This window comes from Gracilinanus agilis, chromosome 2 (genome assembly GCF_016433145.1).
Source record: "Gracilinanus agilis isolate LMUSP501 chromosome 2, AgileGrace, whole genome shotgun sequence".
Lineage (NCBI taxonomy): Eukaryota > Metazoa > Chordata > Mammalia > Didelphimorphia > Didelphidae > Gracilinanus > Gracilinanus agilis.
Window position 1 is genome coordinate 48,261,850 of NC_058131.1, and position 21,363 is coordinate 48,283,212.

At 39.4% G+C, this 21,363-nt stretch overlaps 2 protein-coding genes across 3 annotated transcripts; one reads left to right on the forward strand and one right to left on the reverse strand.

The window, feature by feature from the left end:
• The first annotated feature begins 213 nt into the window (after positions 1–213).
• Positions 214–16,759, forward strand: TMED6 (transmembrane p24 trafficking protein 6). The gene is made up of 4 exons (XM_044660508.1): positions 214–426; positions 14,168–14,294; positions 15,559–15,710; positions 16,526–16,759. Exons 1-4 carry the CDS (start codon positions 214–216, stop codon positions 16,757–16,759), a joined length of 726 nt encoding a protein of 241 aa, XP_044516443.1.
• A 1,765-nt stretch (positions 16,760–18,524) lies between these two features.
• On the reverse strand, positions 18,525–21,278 carry NIP7 (nucleolar pre-rRNA processing protein NIP7). Of its 2 annotated transcripts, XM_044660510.1 has the most exons (5): positions 21,207–21,278; positions 20,506–20,592; positions 20,253–20,391; positions 19,401–19,541; positions 18,525–18,857 (listed from the first exon to the last, which is right to left on the reverse strand). In XM_044660510.1, the coding sequence occupies exons 1-5, from the start codon at positions 21,260–21,262 to the stop codon at positions 18,738–18,740; spliced, it is 543 nt and encodes a 180-aa protein (XP_044516445.1). In that variant the 5' UTR covers positions 21,263–21,278; the 3' UTR covers positions 18,525–18,737. The 2 variants fall into 2 exon arrangements, with proteins under 2 accessions (XP_044516445.1, XP_044516446.1); XM_044660511.1 differs by lacking the exon at positions 19,401–19,541.
• Positions 21,279–21,363: the final 85 nt, after the last annotated feature.

Consider the following 21,363-nt stretch of genomic DNA (forward strand, 5'->3'; position numbering starts at 1 on the left):
GTTTTTTTCTAAAATCATAAAGAATTGTAAACCAGTCACTATCCTGTTCCTTACTTAAGAGGCAATGTGCATAACCTGAGAGTCCTCCATGTGTGCAGAACTATAATTGGCAGAGAAGAGATGAGTGGAGTTAATGATTATCCCAGCTATAGCCAAAACCGATGGGCCCTGCCATAGTCTTAAGCAAAGCGTCTAGATTCTGGGAGAAGCAGCATGTCCCCTTCATTCTTTGTGGTTCTGGTGGCACTCCCGAATCTGGTGCTGCTGGCCAGAGGACAGAAGACAGAGCCCTTGGGTGGCCTCGCTGACCAACCACTTTTCCGCGGAGCCGATCGCTATGATTTTGCCATCATGATCCCACCAGGAGGAACAGAATGCTTCTGGCAGTTTTCCCACCAAAGTGGATACTTTTACTTCAGTTATGAGGTGGGTCCCCAAACAAGCTTCCCTTGTCATGCAGGGGTTCTGCCTAGTCTAGAGGGAGGTGACTTGCATTCATCTTGGTGTTACTTGCTAGCTGGGCACCTCATTCGGATGGAAGCCCTCAGGAAAAGGATCATTCATCACACCGATGAATGTGGAACATATGGCATGAGGGAGAAGGCATAGCTCGCTCCTCCTCCTTAGAAAGGAATCCAGATTATTGCCCCGTTGATCCATTTCCTTTACCTTGGGAGATTTTTGAACGGCATCAGATATTACTAGTGGAAAGATTCAACCAGAATCACATTGTTTTCCTCTTTGTGCCATACAGATCCCCAGTTTCATGTTATTTGGAAACATATTTGGGCCTTGATGGTTTCTGACTGGTGCTGCCATACAATTGGTTGGAAAGAAGGTTGGGGAATAAGAGGGGTCGATCAAGACACAGAAGTGTCTGAAATAACGACACTAATAACAGCTTAAAGTTTCCAAAGTACCCTAGCGATGTTTTCTCATTTGATTTCTCCTGTGAGGTCAGTGCTGCCCCCCAATCCCCATTTAACCCATGAAGAAGCTGACCCTCAGAGGGGTAGTGACTTACCGAAGAAGCATCAAAAAGACCTTTTCCCCTTTGAGTAGCCTTATAAAGCCATTTGTGCAAGGGGCTGAGTCAATCTGTAATGGTTTAATTCAAGAGTCAGCAAACCATAGTCCTGCCATCTGTTTATGCAGCTGGCAAACTAGGAATAGATTTTGTATTTTTAAATACAACCCCTGGCTCTAGGGCGCAGACCCTGGTTCTAATCCAGCAGAGTTGCCCTTTACATTTCCTTTGTTCTATGTCCCACATTCTCCTAATCCCAGTTTCCTTATCTGGGAAGCCTGTTACTTCCCAAATGCTGTTTGCACAACCAGAGGCCAAGTTAATCTTATTCCCTTGAGTTCAGCCTTGAGTGCTTGAGTTACTCCTAATCAGTGAAATCCCACAAAGGCATTTTACTCCTCCTGGAAGCTCACCATGTACCTAGCTTGCAGGTGAGTTGTCCAGGATGTACTTTCTTCTGTAGATATGTTCTGTCAAGCAGCAAAAGTGACCCAAAGAGTGACGGTCTCACATTTGAACTTTAATGACACCCGACATAATTTAATTCTAGAACATTCTAGCAAGAACAAAACAAAAAACTATGCACGTGACCTGACGTGTAGCCGCAGTTTTAAGGGAGGGCTCCCTTAGTTACAGACCACTCATAGCCCGACTTATTCAAGACACGTCATAGAAGGGCCACTCAATTCTATCTTTTTTTTTTAAACCCTTTTTAAAAACTTTATTTTGGTTATCATGTAAAACACACTTCCCTGTGGGTCATTGTAGTAAGAGCACACTCCTACCTCGCCAAAACTCCCAAATAAAATCACAAATACACTGATGTGAAAGATAACACGCTTTGATCCGCATCCATACGCCGCCGACAGTTCTTTCTCTGGAGGTGGAGAGCATTCCTCGCCCCGAGCCTCTCAGGATTGTTCCACATCATTGCACTGCTGAGAGCAGCCACGTCTTCAGCTGATCATTGCACGGTATTGCCGTCGCTGTGACCGGCGTTCTCCCACTTCTGCTTATTTTGCTCTGCATCAGTTCCTGCAGATCTTTCCAGTTTGTTTGTTTTTTTTCTGAAATCATCTTGCTTAAAACCTTTACCTTAAGGCAGAAGAGTGGTAAGGGCTAGGCAATGGAGTTCAAGTGACTTGCCCAAGATCACACAGCTAGGACAAATTTGAACCCAGGACTTGAGTCCAGTCTCTGGACCTGGCTCTCAATCCATTGAACCACCTAGCTGCCCTCAATTGCCCATCTTCTTAAGATAGCTGGGGATTATGTTGTGGATTGAGCACTAGGCATGGAATCATGATCTGGGTTCAAATCCCACTTCTGGTATTTACTAGCTGTGTGATAAGAAGAAAGTCACTCAACCTAACAGTTTTCTCATCTGTAAAATGGGTCCAATAATACCTACATTCCTGAATTAATGCATACTTAGGAAGTTTCAGAATACAAGGAAACGTAGAGATTGAAAGACAATAAAGCAAGCCAGCCCTATTGAGGTGACATACAATATGAAGTATAGTTTAGGGGGGATGGTGATAGATCAGAGCCACTGGCGCCTCAGGTGTGATTGGGTACACCCCACTGAGGACCTAGAAGGAATGGGGCACACCCCTCCCCCAGCCAATAAAATCCGATTGGTTTTTATAGGGTTCTTATGTGATAAAGTTCTTATGTACCTGATCAGGCACTGGGGGAAGAGAGCAAGAACCCCAGAAATGAGGATTGGAATATTCCTACAGAATTGGTGACTCCATGTACAACCTCCCCTGCCTCTAGTGGGAAAGGGGGTTAGAGCTAATATTGCTCATATCTGATAAGGTAACTGAGGAATTTTTGAGCTTCTCTGGAGCTTACTTATTGGTGGGGTAGGCAGGTTGCTGCTGGGATCATTATAATTCCCTATTTCATGGGGTTGTTGTTAAGAAAGCACTCTGCAAACCTGAATTTTCTGTATAAGTGTGAGCTTCTGTCATGAATTATGCCCAAGTGATGAATTACCCTCAAACATAAACGATCCAATTTCTCAGTTCCCCCAACTTCAAACTCTCATGACATATTCCTCTATTTCACTGCAGCTCTATACAGGAATGGTCACAACCTTGACCCACAAGAGTTCAACTTCAGATTAAGAACTTTGCCATTCCTTTTCTCAGATCCTACCCTCTTATAATTCCATCTCCCCTTCGGCTTTACCCTTTCTAAGCTCATTATATATCCTAATAAAATCCCCAGGCTTTCCATTTCTTAGTACTCTTCCCCAATCATCAAACATGCTGCAATCTCATTTTACTATCTTCTCAGTCTTGATCCTATTGTTGACCAATTCAGCCATACACTGATACCCTTGGATTCCTTGTTCCCCTGATTTATGCATACTTACACCTTGTCAAACCCCAAACCAAGATTACTGTCACCAACCTTTGATGAACAGAGATACAGGAAATCAATCCAATGACTGGGTCAACTACAAATTTAGACTATCTAACCTCACATGGGTCCTCATTGAAGCAAGAGAGGCAATCAGTCCTTTTAGTCAATCCCTAGAGAGGCTGTTCTAAATCTTTCCTCAAGCTTCCCAAACCATCTCTCTTCATTCTCTCCTAACTAGAGAAGTGGAAGTGTAGGCATTTTATGCCGTGCACCCTAGATCTGGGGAAAGCAGATTTCAAAGGGTTTGAAGAAAGATAAATAGAATCCCAGGGACTCAAATACTGTAGGATAAAGTTAATCCAGAAGGAATGGGTAATGCTCAGGAATGAAATGATGAAGACACAAAGGTAAAATTCCAATGAGGAGGAAAAATGGGCTTTATCAGAAAAGAATAATGGGATTAAAAAAAAAGAAATGTAGAGAAGATCAAATCAAGACTGGGCCAACCGGGTGAATATAAAACAATAACATGGTCTTTTTAAAGTAGTATAAAGTAAGGGGGCAGCTGGGTAGCTCAGTGGATTGAGAGTCAAGCCTAGAGTGGGGGGTCCTAGGTTCAAGTCTGGCCTCAGACACTTCCCAGCTGTGTGACCCTGGGCAAGTCACTTGACCCCCATTGTCTACCCTTATCATTCTTCTGCCTTGGAGCCAATACACAGAAGTTAAGGGTTAAAAATTTAAAAAAATAAAGTAGTATAAAGTCAAGAAGTTATATTTATTATATAGTCAATTTATTATATACCTACTATATGCCAAGAACTGGCTGTGCACTAGACTGTAAACTCAGGAGTCCAGTCACCTCCCCATGTACCTTTGCAGAAGTCTGGGGAAAAGGTTAATGGTAGAAGGGAGAAAATGCACCCCAAGAAGTATGAATACTATAAAGTAAAATTTCTTTCAACTTATTGATCAGTTTTACAATTTTTCTTCTTTTTTTTTCCAATTCATTATATTAAGAGATTCTTCTCTGGAAGAAGAGAAGGTAAGGGATATGAGAGGAAACTATAAAATAAAGATAAGAAGAAAAATCTATTGTAAGAGGCAGCAAGGTGACTCAGTGCATAGAGATCCAGGCTTGGAGTTGGGAGGACCTGGTTTAAATCTGTCCTTAGACACTAAACAATAACTCTAGTCCAACTATCAATAATATGGAATTAGGTCTTAATCAATGATAAATGTAAAACCCAGTGGAATTGGGCATTGGCTAAGAGGGGTTAGGGAGGTTTGGGGGAGAGGGAAAGAACATGAAATATGTAACTATGGGAAAATTAAAAAAAAAAAGACCAATAATAAATCTATCCTTAGATACTTCCTAGTGGTGTGACCCTGGGCAAGTCACTTAACCCCCATTACCTAGGCCTTACCCCTCTTCTGCCTTAGAACTAACACCTCATATTGCTTCTAAGTCATGTGGTAATGATTTTTTAAAAACTGATTACAAAAACAATGTCAGAATGCCGAAGTTCAGAATAAACTGAGGCTGGTAAGGGAAGCTAAAGTCAACAGAAAAAGTGGTGTTTTTTTAAATTGTTTTATTTGAGCTATATGAGAAGAAAAAGGAAAATCAAAGAGAGGATGGGACTTTTGCTTGGGTGAATGATGATTACTAACAATACAGAGAAAGTAATGATGCCCAAGTCATGTTTATGTTTTCTCTGCAAAGAAGAATTACTTTTACACTAGAAATGATAGAATAAATATTAACAATAGTTAATACCCAAGAAAAATAAGGAGACTACAAGAGAATACTGAGGTGTCCTTGATGAATTCAAGTCACCTGGCTCAGATGAACCATTATTTGGGGTCCCGAAAGAAGCCAAGCTAATGCCAGTGATATCTGAAAAATCAGAGGAAACAAGACAGGAACCACAAGATTGGAAATTCCAATTTCTAAAAAAAAAAAAAAGGAAGAGAATGGAGTAAGTTCAACTTTAATTCCTGGAAAAAATTCTAAAAGTATCATTAAAGGGATGATTGGTGCATACCTAGGAAGGAAATTGGTGATTCCAAAGAGCTACCATTGCTTTATCATGCCATACTAACTTCATTTCAACTTTTGACAAAATTACTAAACTAGTAAATTAAGGAAATGTAGATATCATTTGCCTAGATTTTAGGAAAGCTTTTTTATTTTATTTTATTATTATTATTTTTAAAAACCCCTACCTTCTGTCTTAGAATCAATACTGGGTATTGGTTCTAAGGCAGAAGAGTGGTAAGGGCTAGGCAATGGGAGTTAAGTGACTTGCCCAGGGTCACACATCTAGGAAGTGTCTGAGGTCAAATTTGAACTCAGGACTTCCCGTCTCTGGACCTGGCTCTCAATCCACTGAGCCACCCAGCTGCCCCCAGGAAAACTTTTTAAACAAGTTATCTTATACTGTTGTTTTTTTTTTATGGGGAATTTAAAAAAATTGCCAATTATATGTACTAACAAATTTCCTTAAGTTATATGATCAAACTTATCTCCCTCCCTCCTTTCCCTTCGCCTTCCTGGTGCTGGCAGGCAATTCAATCTGGATTATACATGTATTATCATCTCATACTATTCTTGTAGAGAAGATGGAACAGTACAGATGTAACATTAAAGTGTTATATATGCAGCTGCTTTAACTATTTGTGGTTCAAGATTTGATCCTACAATGAGACACATTTCTCCACAGCATTTTAAAGTAAAAAGACCAAAAGGAATAGGTTTATTATTATGCAAATATCCAGCAATCTAGAATCAACAGAAAGCATAAATGAATATATATATATATGTGTATATATATATATGAACAACACCAGCAATAATAAGAGATAGAAAAGATAAGATAATATCACCAAACCGTGATACTCCAACAACTGAATATTCTTAGCTGGGAAGTTCAGCTTTTCAGGGTCCCCATTCAGGAAAGCTCTAGGCAAAGCATCCTTTCTTTGGCTGAGATTTCCAAGTCCACTCTCCAGAAGAGGATTTTTATTGACCTCCAAACAAAGAAAGCTTTTTGCCTACTATAGTTTGCATCACTGCTTCCACAGTCCCAGCAACCTGGCCAAGGTCCTGAGCCCCCAGAAGCAGCCAGGAAAACATGTCTCAAAACTTAATTGAGTCATGAAGACAACACATTCTGCGAGACAAGGGTTAATCTCACAGAAGTATGTTTATCTTCCAGACAGAGACTTTGGGAAGCTGCTGAGAACTCTGGCCTCTGCTGGTAAATTCGAGGTCTATGATATACAACAGGGAAGATTTATTAAAATTTTACTTTAACCCTACTAGATGGGTACATGGGTCCTGAACTGGTTGAAAGGGAGGATTTAAAGATTAGTCATTAAAGATAAAATCAAATCAATAAACATTTATTAAGGACCTACTATGTGCCAGGCACTGGCTAAGCACATTGGGGATACAAAAAAGAAGCAAAAGACAGCCTTTGCTTTCTAGAAGTAATGTCAAGGTGGCAGGAGATCTCTAGTAGAATGAGTGCTCTTGTGTTTGGGTCTGTGCGTTTTTTTGTTTTTGTTTTTGTTCTATCCTTACTTTCCATCTTAGAATCAATACTGTGTATTGGTTCCAAGGCAGAAGAGGAATAAGGCATAGGCAACTGAGGTTAAGTGATTTGCCTAGAGCAGTGATTCCCAAAGTGGGCGCCACCGCCCCCTGGTGGGTGCTGCAGTGATCCAGGGGAGCGGTGATGGCCACAGGTGCATTTATCTTTCCTATTAATTGCTATTAAGATTTTAAACAAATTAATTTCCAGGGGTGCTAAGTAATATTTTTTCTGGAAAGGGGGGTGGTAGGCCAAAAAAGTTTGGGAACCACTGGGCTAGAGTCACACAGCTAGAAAGTGTCTGAGGTCAAATTTGAAACCGGGACTTCCTGAATCCAGGTCTGGCTTTCTATCTACTGAGTCACCTAGCTGCCCCTCGTCCTGTGCTGTTTTAATATTTTTATTAATGACTTGGATAAGGGCATAGATGGCATATTCAATCAAATTTGCCAATGACATTGAGCTGGGAGGGATCCTGGATGACAGAATCCAAAAGGATCTTGATAGGCTAGAGCACAGGGTCCATGTTTTTGCCTTTATTTCTATCTCCAGGGCTTAGTGTGGTGCCTGACACATAGTAAACACTTAATAAAAGCTTGTTGACTTGAAATGAATTTCACTAGGGAAAAAAAAAGTAAAATCTTATACTTGGGTTAAAAAAAAAAGGAAAGGAAAAAAAAGGCTTTGCCCATTCAAAATGTGGGAAGCATGGTCAGACGACATTATTTTGAAAAGAGATTGGGGCCAGGGTAGGGCATGGGGAGGGGTCAGCATTGTGATGTGGCAGCCAAAACAGCTAATGGAATTTGGAGTTTCACTGAGAGGGAGGCATAGCTTCCAAGAACAGAAAGGTGAAAGTCTCATTGTAACCTGCCCTGGTCAAGCTTCAGTATTGTGCTCTGTAGGATTTAAATTAATATTCAACACTCCAAAAATTATATTTTATAAAGTTTATTAATAATCACTTAAAGTAGAAGGAATAAAAAGGAAATAGAAGTTTTTAAAAACCTAATTATCTAACAAAATTAAGACCATGTGAGTAAAACTCTCCTGGCTCTCACCTCATACCCCCTCCACCAAATGCGATCACAGAGAGAGAGAGAGAGAGAGAGAGAGAGAGAGAGAGAGAGAGAGAAAACTGGGGTTACACAAAATTTATATCCTCCCTACATCAGCATATAAAGTGGGAAGTAAAGTGGGATGCTGGGAACTGAAGTTTTAGGGTTCAGATTCCGATTCCACAGCTCTATTCTAGATGTCAGAGCCTAAGGACATTAATGAATGGGGCAGTGTCCAGAAAGCAACTAGGATAATGAAGGATTAAAAGAATTGAGTATGTGTTGCTGGGAAGAGAAGACTCATGGGGAAAATGAGAGCTAAGTCCAAGTGTTTGATGGAAAGGGATTGGCCTTGCTCTGTTTGGCCCCAGAGGGCAGAGTCAACAGCAATGGGGAAAAGACCACAATTAGAGCTGTCCAAAAGTGGAATGGCTTTCTTCTAGGGATACCGAGTTCCTTCTTCCTTGGAAGTCTTTAAGCAGAGGTGAGGCAACCACTTACTTGTGAGGTATGCTATAGGGGGATTCCTTTGGTGTATGAGTTGGCCTATATGGCCCCTGAGATCCTTTCTAAGCCCCCAAATCTGTGAGGTGCGCATCACCTCTCACTTGAAGAAGTACAACAGTCTCCTAAAAGTCTTCCTGCTACAGATTTCTCTCTCGTCCAACTCAACACCTGCCAGATTCCTTGGCTGCATTTTGGAAGCAGTTGAATACAGCTGCCAAAGATTTTCCTAGGTCTGACCATGTAACTATTCTATTCAACAATGAATGAATGAATGAATGAAAAGGGCATTTTAAAAAGTTCTACGTGTAAAGCACAGTACTAAGAGGTGGAAATACACACATAAAGGTAACCCCTCTCCTTAAGGAAAAAACCAACCCCCTTATTATAAAGGAAGGAAGATGCACAGGAGAATGGTGATCAGGGAGGGGCACTTTGGACCAAAAGTTATAGGGATGGTAAGTGGAGCCATAGTTGGGGTGGGGTAGGGTTCAATCAGGAACAATTTCAGAGCTGATTTGGTCATTGTTCATAGCTACAGAACAGAAAGCAGGGGCAGGGTGGGGTGGGGTGTAAATTCTGCTTGTAAATTCCATCATAATCTAGACCAACTTACCTTTACAACTACCTTTTTCAAAGTCTTCCTTCCCTGTAAGAACCCTACCATTCCATCTGTACCTCACATATCATACTATATTTGCCCCAGTGCCTTTTCTCACGCTGCATAGAATACACTCTTTCCTTAACTCCACCTTGTAGAATCCATTGTTCCTTTCAAAAGTCTACTGGTGACACCTTCATGAAGCTTTTCCTGATCCCTCCAGCTGCTAGTGCCCTCTCTACCAAGAAAAATTTACCTGGGTTTCCTGACTCTCTGAAAGCATACAACATATTTTTTAAGTTTAACCTGCATTATTATTTTCTCCATTGTTTAAAAAAAAAAGTTATCTTCTGTCTTAGCATCTATGTCTAAGTATTGGTTCCGAGGCAGAAGATTGGTAAGGGCTAGGCAACTGGGGTTAAGTGACTTGCCCAGAATCACACAGCAGCAAATTTCTGAGGTCAGATTTAAAAGACTTCTCATCTCTAGGCCTGGCTCTCTATCCACTGAGCTACCCCTCCATTCCCCTTCCATTACCTTTTTAAAGTTTAGACAATCAACGGACACAACAAACAAAGCCCTGATTTACAGCATTTTCTTCTTTTCTTTTTCTAAGCTGTAAATACTCATGCTGATAATTTACTAATTGACTCTTGTATACCACCATAAGCTGGCTCTAACATACCCTTTGTTCCCTGAGACCCTTTTCAAGGGGATCCTCAAGATCAAAACTATTTTTTATAATACTACTAATACATTTAAACTTCTAATATGGTAAATATCGATAGATAAAATCCACATAAACAAAAACTTTGTGGGAAGATCCTCTAATTTTTAAGCATATGAAAGAGTCTCGAGACTAAAAAGCATGAGAACTATTGATATAAAAACTTCCTAGAACATGCCAAAATGTCATATACTATAATGATACATTTTTTCCTCAAAATTTCTAGCTCTGGCTAATTGACCTGAGGTTGTACAATGCTTTGTCTAGTTGAAAATATTATACTGATATTAGAAGAGGAGCCAAGATGGTGGAGTAGCAGGAAAAAGTACAGCCAAGCTTTCTTCCACAATAACTCCAAACAGATCTCAAAAACTCTGCATTGAATCCTGAATGGGAAATCCCAAAAAAAAAAAAGTCAGGAGTCACTTTTTTTGAGCCCAGGTCAGCATAGGGAGACAGAGAAGGATGATGTCTAGCCAGGAATGTCAAGTGGAACATTCCAGCTTAGGGAGAGGTCTGCACCAGGGCAAGAAGAGGACCCTGATCCAGAGAGATTCAGGGAGTAACCTTGTACAGGATATAAGAACCAGTACTAATTGGTAGCTCTTTTGCCCACTGTCCAGTTCCAAGTTACAGATCCAGGGCTGACTGAGAGGGGACCATCGCTTGGGGATATTGTCAATGAGTGAAGGATGGTTGCTGCTATTAGGCTGTGTACTGAGGAAGAAGCACATTCAGAAGCAAGTAGCATCTTTGTGGCCATGACCCCCAAAGCAGCATGGAGTCTCAGTTCGAAACCTATAGAACATCCAAGAGAGAAATTCCTGACTAAAAGGGAGTCTGCAGTTCTACTCTGAACCAGAATAGCTTTCTAGCAGGCTGTTAGTGGTTTGAGTCTCACATAAATCTATTGGAAATCCAACCAGGAAAAGTCCATAGGCACATTGCTCAAACCCAAACCCAGATCAGTGGCACTTAGACCTGGAGGATAGCAATCAGACTTTGCCCTGAATCACCACTTTAGGAGCACAGAAGACTTGCTTTCCTTGAAATACTGGAATAAAAATACTCACTACCCCCAAGAAAGCAGCAATAGGACTTGCCCAGACATTCCCTCTAGCAGTGCACAGAACTTGACACTAACATAAAGTCCAAAGTCAGGAAGTTGGCTGGAAGAATGAGCAAACAAAAAAAGTATCCTACCATAAAAAGTTTTAGAGTGATAGAGATACTCGAGATATAAACTCAGAGGAGAGTGTTTGCAAAACATCTATAAGTCTCCAAAATGGTCTGGCCACAAGTACAAATAGAATCACTGAATTCCATTCGGGGGGAAAAGAAATGAGGCTTTAAAATTTTTTTTAATAAATGAAATGAGAGCTCTAGAGGGGGAAAAGGAAAAGAAATGAGTTATGGAAGAAAAAATTGGAAAGGGAATGGAATTCATAGCTTGACAACAGAAATACAGAAAACATAAGATATCTCATAACAAAAACTATCAACCTGGAAAGCAGATTTAGGAGAGATAGTTTAAGAAAGCAATGATTAAATAAATAATTTAAGAGGGGCATCTAGGTGGATGAGAATAGAGAGCCAGGCCTGGAAAGAGAAGGTCCTGGGTTCAAATCCGACCTCAGACACTTCCTATCTGTGTGAAAGGCTCTATTTGGTTAGCCCTTATTGCTCTTCTATCTTGGAATCAACCAAGACAAAAGGTAAGGGTTTAAAAAATTTTTTTAGATATCATATAGCATGAAATCAGAAAAGAAAACTGCCCAAATTTCTTTAGAACAGAAGGCAAAGTGGAAATAAAATCTAGTGATTAATTCCTGAAAGAAATTCCAAAGTGAAAACTCCCAGAAACATTATATTGAAAATTCAGAGTTTCTAGATCAAAGAAAAATGTTGCATTCAGCCAGAAATAAAGAATTCAAGCACTGCAGAATTACAGACATGATCATACATGATTTTGTAGTCACCACTATAAAGGAGAGCTTGGAATTTCACATTCCAAAAGGCAAAAGATCTTTGCTTACAACCAAGCATAACTTAGCCAGGAAAACTTAGTATAATCTGGACTTTTAATAAAATAGAGAAGGGGTTGGCAAACTTTGGGCTCCAGGTCAATTCTGGGTTGCTGTGTTTTTATACAATGGTTTGGATAATAACAACCAGTGTGCTGGATTTGACCTATGGGCTATAGTTTGTTGAACCTTTAAAGAGAGAATTTCTGAGCATTACCAATGATACATAGAAACTTTGAAATTCAAACACAGGAGTCAAGAGAAACATAAAAAAGAAACCATGAGAGTACAATCTTGAGACTGAACAAGGATAAAATATTTACATTCTTATATGAGAAAACATGTATCCATTGAAAACCATCATCAGAGGTAATGGGAATCTTATTAGATAGAAGCCTTGGTTAGGACCCAGTTTTGTTACATTTTTATGATTTTATTTCATTTTTAAAATGTTTTATCTTTATATTCCAACATCAAATCTACACATAAGTTTTCCAAAGGTATATGATTCATGTTGTTTTCCTTCCCTTTTCTCTACCCACTCCTAGAGCTGAAAGCAATTCCACTGGGTATTATCACTCAAAACAGTTCCATATTATTCATTTTTTTTTTTTTTTTTTTAACCCTTGTACTTCGGTGTATTGTCTCATAGGTGGAAGAGTGGTAAGGGTGGGCAATGGGGGTCAAATGACTTGCCCAGGGTCACACAGCTGGGAAGTGGCTGAGGCCGGGTTTGAACCTAGGACCTCCTGTCTCTAGGCCTGACTCTCACTCCACTGAGCTACCCAGCTGCCCCCTATATTATTCATTTTTGTAAGTGAATAATCTTATAAAACCAAAACCTTAAATCACATACCCAAATAAACAAGCGATAAATAATATGCTTCCATCTGCATTTCTACTCCAACAGTTCTTTCTCTAGAGGTGAATAGCATTCTTTTTCATAAGTTCCTCAGAATTGTTCTGGATCATTGTATTGCTGTTAGTAGCAAAGTTTATCACATTTGATCATTCCACAATATTGCTATTACTGTGTACTCCTGGTTCTGCTTATTTCACTCTGAGACAGTTCATACAGGTCTTTCTAGTTCTTTCTGAAATCATCCTTTTCATCATTTCTTATAGCACAATAGTATTCTATCATCATCATATACCACAATTTGTTCAGCCATTCCTCAGTTGGAATTGGAAACTTTAGTTTCCAATTCTTTGCCATCACAAAAAATGCAGCTATAATTAATTTGTACAAACAGGTCCTTTCTATTTTCTTTAAAAAATTATTTTATTTTTTAAAACCCTTACCTTCCATCTTAGAATCAATATTATATATTGGTTCTAAGGCAGAAGAGTAGTAAGGGTTAGGCAATGGGAGTTAAGTGACTTGCCCAGGATCACACAGGTAGGAAGTGTCTGAGGTCAGATTTGAACCCTGTACCACCTGTCTCTGGGCTTGGCTCTCAATACACTGAGCCACCTAGCTGCCTCACTCTTCCATTTTTAAAAAATTTCTTTGGGATATAGACTTAGTAGTAGTATTATTAGATCAAAAGGTATGCATTCTTTAAAAGCCCTTTGGGCATAATTCCAAATTGCTTTCCAGAATGGTTACAATTCACAACTCCATCAGCAGTGCATTAGTGTCCTAATTTTGCCACATTTCCCTCCAACATTTATTATTTTCCTTTATTGTCATATTGGCTAATCTGCTAGGGTTAAGATGGTAACTCAGAATTGTTTTAATTTGCATTTCTGTAATCAAGAGGAATTTTTCATATGGTTATTGATAGCTTTGATTTCTTCTTCTGAAAACTGCCTATTCATATCCTTTGACCATTTGTCAATTGAGGAATGACTTGGTTTCTTATAAATCTGATTTAGTTCCTTATATATTTGAGAAATTAGACCTTTATCAGAGAAATTGGTTATAAAATTGTTTTTCCTAGTTTGTTGCTTCCCTTATAAGCTTGGCTGTACTGCTTTTGTTTGTACAAAAACTTCTAAATCTAATATAATCAAAATTATTCATTTTACATCTTGTAATGTTCTCTATCTCTTGTATGGCATTTTTACAATTTTAAAAGAAAATTGGGAAGGAAGAGAAAGAGGAATGAATTCAGGGAGGGAGTAGAGTGGCAAAGGGGCAGGAAAGGTGCATTTGTTCACTCAAGATCTCTACACCTCCTCATCGCTAATTCAACCACCATTCATTTTGTGCCCATGAAGCTTCAAGTTATTGTGGTGTCTTATATCTTGGCAGGTTCAGCGGGCAATGGGAATTTCACATGATCGTCATATTCTTGCCACTGCATACACTCCAAAAGGTTTCCTCATTGATAAATCCCAGGATATCCGAGGCCAGATCAACTTTTCCACCCAAGAGACAGGTCTGTTTTTATTATTTTATTAGTTCACTGAATTACCTCCTTGGTCTGTTTTTTGTAGAATTGAGTAAAAATATCTAAAAGGGAATTGAGATTAAGTATTTATTAAGTACAAGGCACTAGGGATATTTCATATTATTGAAAGTATTAAATATTTGGAAGGATACAAGTGGGAACTCCCATCTTTGTAGGCTGTGACTCCAGCCATTGTCCTCCCAAAAAAGATAACCATGAGATAACAATCTTAAGGGACTGAACAAAGAAAATGTTTACACTCTGCCAACAGCGGAAGCCCACAGTGGGCTAAAGGCTCTCCTTATCTCTTAAAATTTCACCAATATCTTGGTGACAAGGTGGGATGTCCATTGATTATGTCTAGGTGTTGTAGATATAAAAACTAAGAATGAAACATTCCATTCCGTGCCCTCAATAAGCTTACATTCTACTGAGGAGAGTCATTGCCAGGTAGAGCTATTTCAGGTAGATAACATTGACAAATCAGGAAAAGTCTCATAAGAGTAGATGGCTCAAGGGTTGTGCTTGAAAGTTAGAAAGGAATCCTAAAAATGTGAGGTGAGAAAGAAGTGTTTTCATGGGAAAGAAGGCATAGGAAACCACAAAAGGTGTGCAAGGTGAAGAAAGTCCATCTCTGATATCAAAGTAAGGAACAGATCTTATTAAAGAAGTAAAATGCATATTTCAGAAAAAGTAGGTGATGTATCCAGGAGATAAACTTTTGATTATTATTGACCAAGTCAATTCAGATTAAAGCACTTATTTTGGGTTAGGCACTGGGTTAAAGCCACAAAGAAAGACATAAAGAATCCCTTCTCTCCAAGAAATCATAATCTAAATGGGAGAAATTATGTGTGAACAAGTATGCACCTACGGGATAGGCAGGATACATTGAAGTTAAACTCAAAGAGAAGACCCACTAGCATTGAGGGAGAGCCTTCCTAATAGGAAGAGAAAGAAGCCTAATTAGATAAATAGTAATTATTATACATTACTGAAAAAGAAGTGGTAGAAGGAAATTCTTGGCAGGGATGCAGTTGTTGTAACTAGTATAAATGGAATTAGACTTCAGGGAGAGATACACAAAATTAAACCCCAATGTGAATTTGACCTTTTTCCTTCCCAGGTAGCTTTAAAGAGCTTTGTGTAAAGTATAGGAGAATAAAAGCCAGGGAATTGGGGGCATATGAAAACTTTATTTAAGTAGTGTTGGGAGACTGAAAACTCAATAATCATCTGGGAATTCCTACAGGTTTTTACCAGCTTTGTCTGAACAACGGACACCATTTTGGCTCTGTCCAAGTGTATCTCAATTTCGGAGTCTTTTATGAGGAGGCTGGCATGGAGAATAATCAGAAGAATGAAGAGAGACAAAAACTGAACGATACTCTGGATGCTATTGAGGTAATGGATGCTCCAAAGGAAGAAACATTTATGGATCGAGAGGGAAGCTGCCTAGGAATACATTTTTTACTAAAGGAAAAGGGGATCGGAAATGAAGCCTAGAGAAGGGAAGGTAGGAAATGATGCTTAACAAGGCCTTGAGGGAAAGGCCTAGAAAAGGATAGTGACTCAATTTTGGATTCTCCAAGTCACTTTGTTATACAGAGGATACCTCAACCCTGCCAGTAAATAGAAGGACAACCCGTTTGGGAGAGAATTTCAGCTTTAAGCTACAGTATTATTAAGGGTAATATGCTTTATCTCCAACCATGAAAGGATTCAAAAGTAGCAAAGAAAGTATATGTATGCATTGTGGTCAGAGCATTAAGTAGGTCAGCTGATTTAGACTGTGGCCCTTTTTTGCCTCCGATTTATTGCATGAATGTTTATTAATGTTATGTAATTTTTTCTGGGTTGCCTCATCTGTAAAAATAAAGGGTAAAACTAGATGTCCAAGGTTGGCTGTCCCCAGCTCTAAAAATCAACTCTTTTGATCAGTGCCAAAAGGAGGCAGGATAATTATTTATTTCTGAAGACCCGCTGGAATCTCTAGGCTTCAGATGCCGGCTTACCTTGTTATACAATGAACCTAGCATTAAGTGAACAAACATCCCTAAATGCCTAAAAGCTTTCTGTATATGCAGCGACACAGGATGTTCACTTCGCCATGGTGAAAAACATTTGTCTGTATAAGCCAGCAGATAGCTGGGACTATCTCTTTTAGGGTCCACCTACAAAAACTTTCCCTCGTGTCATTTCATTTTCTTTTCCCATAGGAGAGTACCAGAAAGGTCCAGATGAATATTTTTCACATGTGGAGATACTACAATTTTGCCCGCATGAGGAAAGGGTCTGACTTTTTCCTTCTTCAATCAAACTATAACTATGTAAACTGGTGGTCGACAGCCCAGAGTATAGTTATTGTTCTCTCTGGGATCCTGCAACTGTATTTCCTGAAGCGTCTCTTCAATGCCCCCCAAATGTCAGATACAAAGAAGCCAAGGTGCTAAGGGAAAGATTAGAAATCAAGTCCTGGTCCTGCCCTTTATCTTTCCCCCAAGGCTCATCGAATCATTTTTTAAAAACCGTTATCTTGTTTTGGAACCTAATACTAAGTATTGGTTCCAAGGCAGAAGAGTGGTAAGGGCTGAACTTGAGCGGTAATGGGGAACTGAGTGATTTGCAAAGGGTCACCCAGCTAGGAAGTATCTGAGACCATATTTGAACCCAAGATCTCTTTTCTCCAGGCCTCTCTATACACTGAGCCACTTCCTCACCAATCAGTTTTATAGAAGTTACAGAAATTAACTGCCCACACTAAAATTTTAAAAAATCAATGTGTCATCATTCACAAAGGATCATCAAGAGAAAGCAGTAAAAACACCTAAATTCAGAAATGGCTTGGAGTGAGTCCATGATACATCTTTAAAAGAGTTGCTCTAAACAGTGCTAATAGCTATTCCTATAAGTTTTATTGAGCTAATAATCAAAGAATTTTTATCTAGAATCTAAGGGGGGAAGAAGGGAGAGTTGAGAGAAGATAGAAAAATTTTAAACAGGAAAAAACTAATAAAGTATGAGAACACAAAAATGACCAATATTAAGTAAATAAAAACTTCAAGAGTTGAAAAACATTTTGTCCTTACATAAATGACACCTTCTTAATGAAAGATAAGTAGATTTGCCAAGCAATAATCTGCCTAAAATGTGAGCCAGTCCTAACTGTGGCTTTATACAAATTAAATGCTCTAAAAAACATCAAATCCTTTGGATGAAGGGATGAGTGGAAATAAATGATTAATTTCAGAGCCTGTGGGCAAGGGCCTTTTGTTCAGCTAAGTAAAGGATCAACAATAAAATGTAGTTAGAAAGTGTTGGTTGGTAGAGTAGTGAAAAAAACTTAAGGTGACAAGATCTACATTTAACCTACCATTCCAAACCACTATTTCCTAGGAATTCTAAAGATAAAAAAAAAAAAAAAAAAAAAGTATGATTTCTCAACAAGTCCATCATCTATTTGGTCCTTAGCTTCAAAGAAATCCAGCAGACAGAAGGGCAAATATTTTTGTTATCCTATTTTCAATACCCAAATAGACTACCTTGTCAGTAATTCCTTAATTTAATAGTGAGACCATGTCCACATTTTCAACAAAATCCTAGGGCTTGCCATTTCCATATAAAAACCGATCAGCCAGATACCGAATTTAAATACTGTAGGGGCAACACCAGAAAGAAAACAGAGACAGAAAAATAAATGTGAATTTTACATGATCACCTTTCTTAGTATGACAACCTGGTGTCCTTATTTCACTCTGGTAGCAATCTGTGTGTACTGCACATAAAACTTAGGGAAACCCAAAGTAGCTATTTTGTTCTCTGCCTCTGAATTCACATAAGAATACAGTTTAGTGTTCAATAACCATCTGCTTAGATATGAGGTATAAGAATAGCTATTTTTACCTCTGTTCTAAAAAAAAAAAAATATCAGGATCTATACCAAGGAGGAAGAAGTGACTTCATTTTGTATAAAACATGGTATTCAATTTAATCACTATTATTAAACAAAAAAGGTTCAAAAAAGTCTCACTTCCTTGCTCAATGTGCATTCATCCCACAGTTGCTTATAATGGTAGCTGATATTTCTACTCCATTTTTGCTTCATGTTCATTATCCCATTTGATCCTCACAACCCTGTGAGACGGGTGAATCATATGAAGTGACTTGCACAGCATCACCCAGCTACTATCAAGCACCTATTATATGCCAGGCATTATGCTAAGCATTAGATTCAAACCCTGGTCTTCCTACTTCCAAGTCCAGTGTTCGATGCATTAGGCCCTGGTGCTTCTGCAATAGTGAGAATGGTCAACAGAAGACCACATGTATCCACAGGCCACTCTGTAAGTCCGTAAAAGGATGGATGTGTAGTTCAGCTGCTCCCACGAGAGAAAAACAAAGGTCTTTCTCTCAGTCACAAGTCCATAAGAATTAAATCAGTGTGTCTTCATGGCGCACATATTCCCCAATGTCAGCTTGGTGAAACACAACAATGGACATAGGGTCCACCTTCCTGCAATCCTGTGTAGACTTTGCTGCCACACCAAAACCCTGGAAAGTCAAGAGAAAGGAATATGACTCACATTCACTGCCTAGATTTCACACACTAGTGATTTTATTAATGTGGGTATACTCTCTAGAAGGTATACTCCAAAATACTATAACCCTCCAAATTAAGAGATTTAAAGAATTGCATTGGCCCCAAATTCCCCCATCTCACCCCAACTGGTAGTCCTGTTATTAATAAGCTCTCTGAACTGAACAAGGCTAGACCTCAGATAGTCTGTTGGTGGGGTCACGTCTGAAGCCTAAGTGTGGCAAAATTTAACAGAAATTATACTGCTCTATCATAATCTTTGAGAACCCAGAGTTACCTCTATGTCACAAGGAAGCATTACTGTAGCACTTAGTTCTACATAGAAGTTAGTACCCAGATGTTAGCATTTCCTTTGTCTTACATGAAAACTTATGTAGTACTATAAGACAATCAACTCCCTTAAATTGTTTTTAGGTGCATATTTGGCATAATTTTTTTTCTTAAAAAAACAAACAAGCAAACAAACAAAACCCAATGCATCTACTATTTCTACTTACCAAAGGTACATCTGCCATGGAGTAAACCACCAGTCCCTGATACTGATTAGTATTTTCTGTGATTCGACCCAGGCCAGACTTTAACACATGGTTGCCATATAAGAATGACTGCTCTGCTCCAGGTTTCACCCATACTTTATGCTACAATAAAGAATATTTATCTATATAAGATATAAAATCAGTACTTATGTTTATATCCCAATAGTTGAATGCCAGCTCAAGTTATTTTTCTTTTGTTAAGAATTTTAAAATAAAAGAGGGGTAACAGAGTACAGTGAAGAAAAAACGAAAGTCCCTTTTTGCTGGTGTTCAGTCATTTTAGTTGTGCCCAACTTTTCATGACCCTGTTTGGGGTTTTCTTGACAAAGATACTGGAGTGGTTTGCCATTTCCTTCTCTAGTTCATTTTTTTCCAGATAAGGAAACAAAGTCTTGAAAGTCCCTACAAATTGCTAATTTCCTCTTGTTTCATAGGGATTAATAATAAGGAAATACTTTCCTTAGTTATGAGGCCAACTTCTATAAACAATATAAAAAGATAGGTGCACTAAGTAGTGCTCTATTTGAACCTCCAAGGAGTCCATTTCTTCTCTCAGTAAAACAATGGCAATAAAGTACCATTCACCAAAAGCAATCTTCCCTCCTTCTATTATAGAATTGAGATTTTACAAGCACATCAGATATCATCTACTCCAATCCCCTCCTTGTATAGAAGAAAGCTGAGATTCACATTTAGGTCTGTCAAAGCCAAAAGTAGAGCACTTCCAGGCCACTAATGTGGTTCAGTCCCCAAAATTTAAGACTTTCTGCATACTGTTGAAAAGGATCACTTTTGAGACCAGCGCTTGCTTACCTTTGCATAAGGTGCCAGGTAATCCAGGGCAGTGATGTGCAATCTGAACTTCTGGGTCTTGGTGAATTTCCCAAAGCAGGTCCCCAAAGACACCAAGTTCTCTCGGGAGATATTTACTGCCAGCTTAAGAATCTTCTCACTGATAGGCAAAGGAGGCAAGTATGGGTAGCATGCTCAGTGCTCTCAGGTTCTCTCAATCTCCCAAACCCATACCCACCAACCTCAGCACAATTCTTCTTCAAGGAAAGCTCACCTGACATAGTAGACTCTGTCTTTGTGGAGCCGGAAACAGTAGGTGCCATCAGGTCGGTCCACAAGCAACTGAATATTTTCCCCAATACTGTAAATACAAAGGGATGCTCAACTCAAAAAACCATAGCATTAGGACCAGAAAGGCTCCCAGGGCCACTAAGTCAAACTCCTCTTCGTTTATAGATGAGGCTATTTAAGGTCCCTGATTAATTGACTTGCCTGTGCAAATGCTTGTACAGCTAATATTTATGGAAGGATTCAAAACAGAATCTTCCAAACCCCTAGCCCAATAGTCCTGGAATCTCCCATAGTCAACTCCCTCTCATTTTACACTCTATTAAGCAACAATACTGCGTACCAGGAACTGTGTTATGCGCTGGGAATACAAAACCAATCAATAACCATTCACTAATTGCCTACTATATGCCGGGCACTGTACTAAGCATAGAAAAAAAAACAAAAATCAATCAACATTTATGAAGTGCCAACTGTGTGCCTGACACTGCGCTAAACGCTGGGATTACAACGCGGATCGACATTTATTAAGATTACAATGTGCCCCGGGATCAAGGGGGATTCCGCACAGCACGCGCCCCGGGCCCACGTGGCCCCTCCGCAAATCCTCCGCCGTTTCCCCGCCCTCCCTCCCTGAACCCTCCAAGCCCTGCCCTATTGGGTCCCCCTCTTTCCCGCCGTCCTTACTATTTCGAGAGCTTCTGGAACAAGGTTCGGGTCTCCTCCTCGGTCAGGGGTCGCATTTTGCTAAGAAGCAAATGCGAAGCCACACTCTCAGGCGCCGGAAACGGAAGTCGCTTTTTATTCCCGCCCCCATTTTCATTCGCCGCTCACCTCCCACCTC

Excerpts from the sequence above, each read along its gene's own strand:
- NIP7 (XM_044660510.1), bottom strand. The coding sequence starts at position 21,262 with ATGCGACCCCTGACCGAGGAGGAGACCCGAACCTTGTTCCAGAAGCTC. Across the intron at positions 20,392-20,505 it reads GACAGAGTCTACTATGTCAG|TGAGAAGATTCTTAAGCTGG; the intron begins GTGAGCTTTCCT and ends TTTGCCTATCAG. Across the intron at positions 18,858-19,400 it reads CCATGGCAGATGTACCTTTG|GGTTTTGGTGTGGCAGCAAA; the intron begins GTAAGTAGAAAT and ends TTGACTTTCCAG.
- TMED6 (XM_044660508.1), top strand. The coding sequence starts at position 214 with ATGTCCCCTTCATTCTTTGTGGTTCTGGTGGCACTCCCGAATCTGGTG. Across the intron at positions 14,295-15,558 it reads CTTTTCCACCCAAGAGACAG|GTTTTTACCAGCTTTGTCTG; the intron begins GTCTGTTTTTAT and ends GAATTCCTACAG. Across the intron at positions 15,711-16,525 it reads ATACTCTGGATGCTATTGAG|GAGAGTACCAGAAAGGTCCA; the intron begins GTAATGGATGCT and ends CTTTTCCCATAG.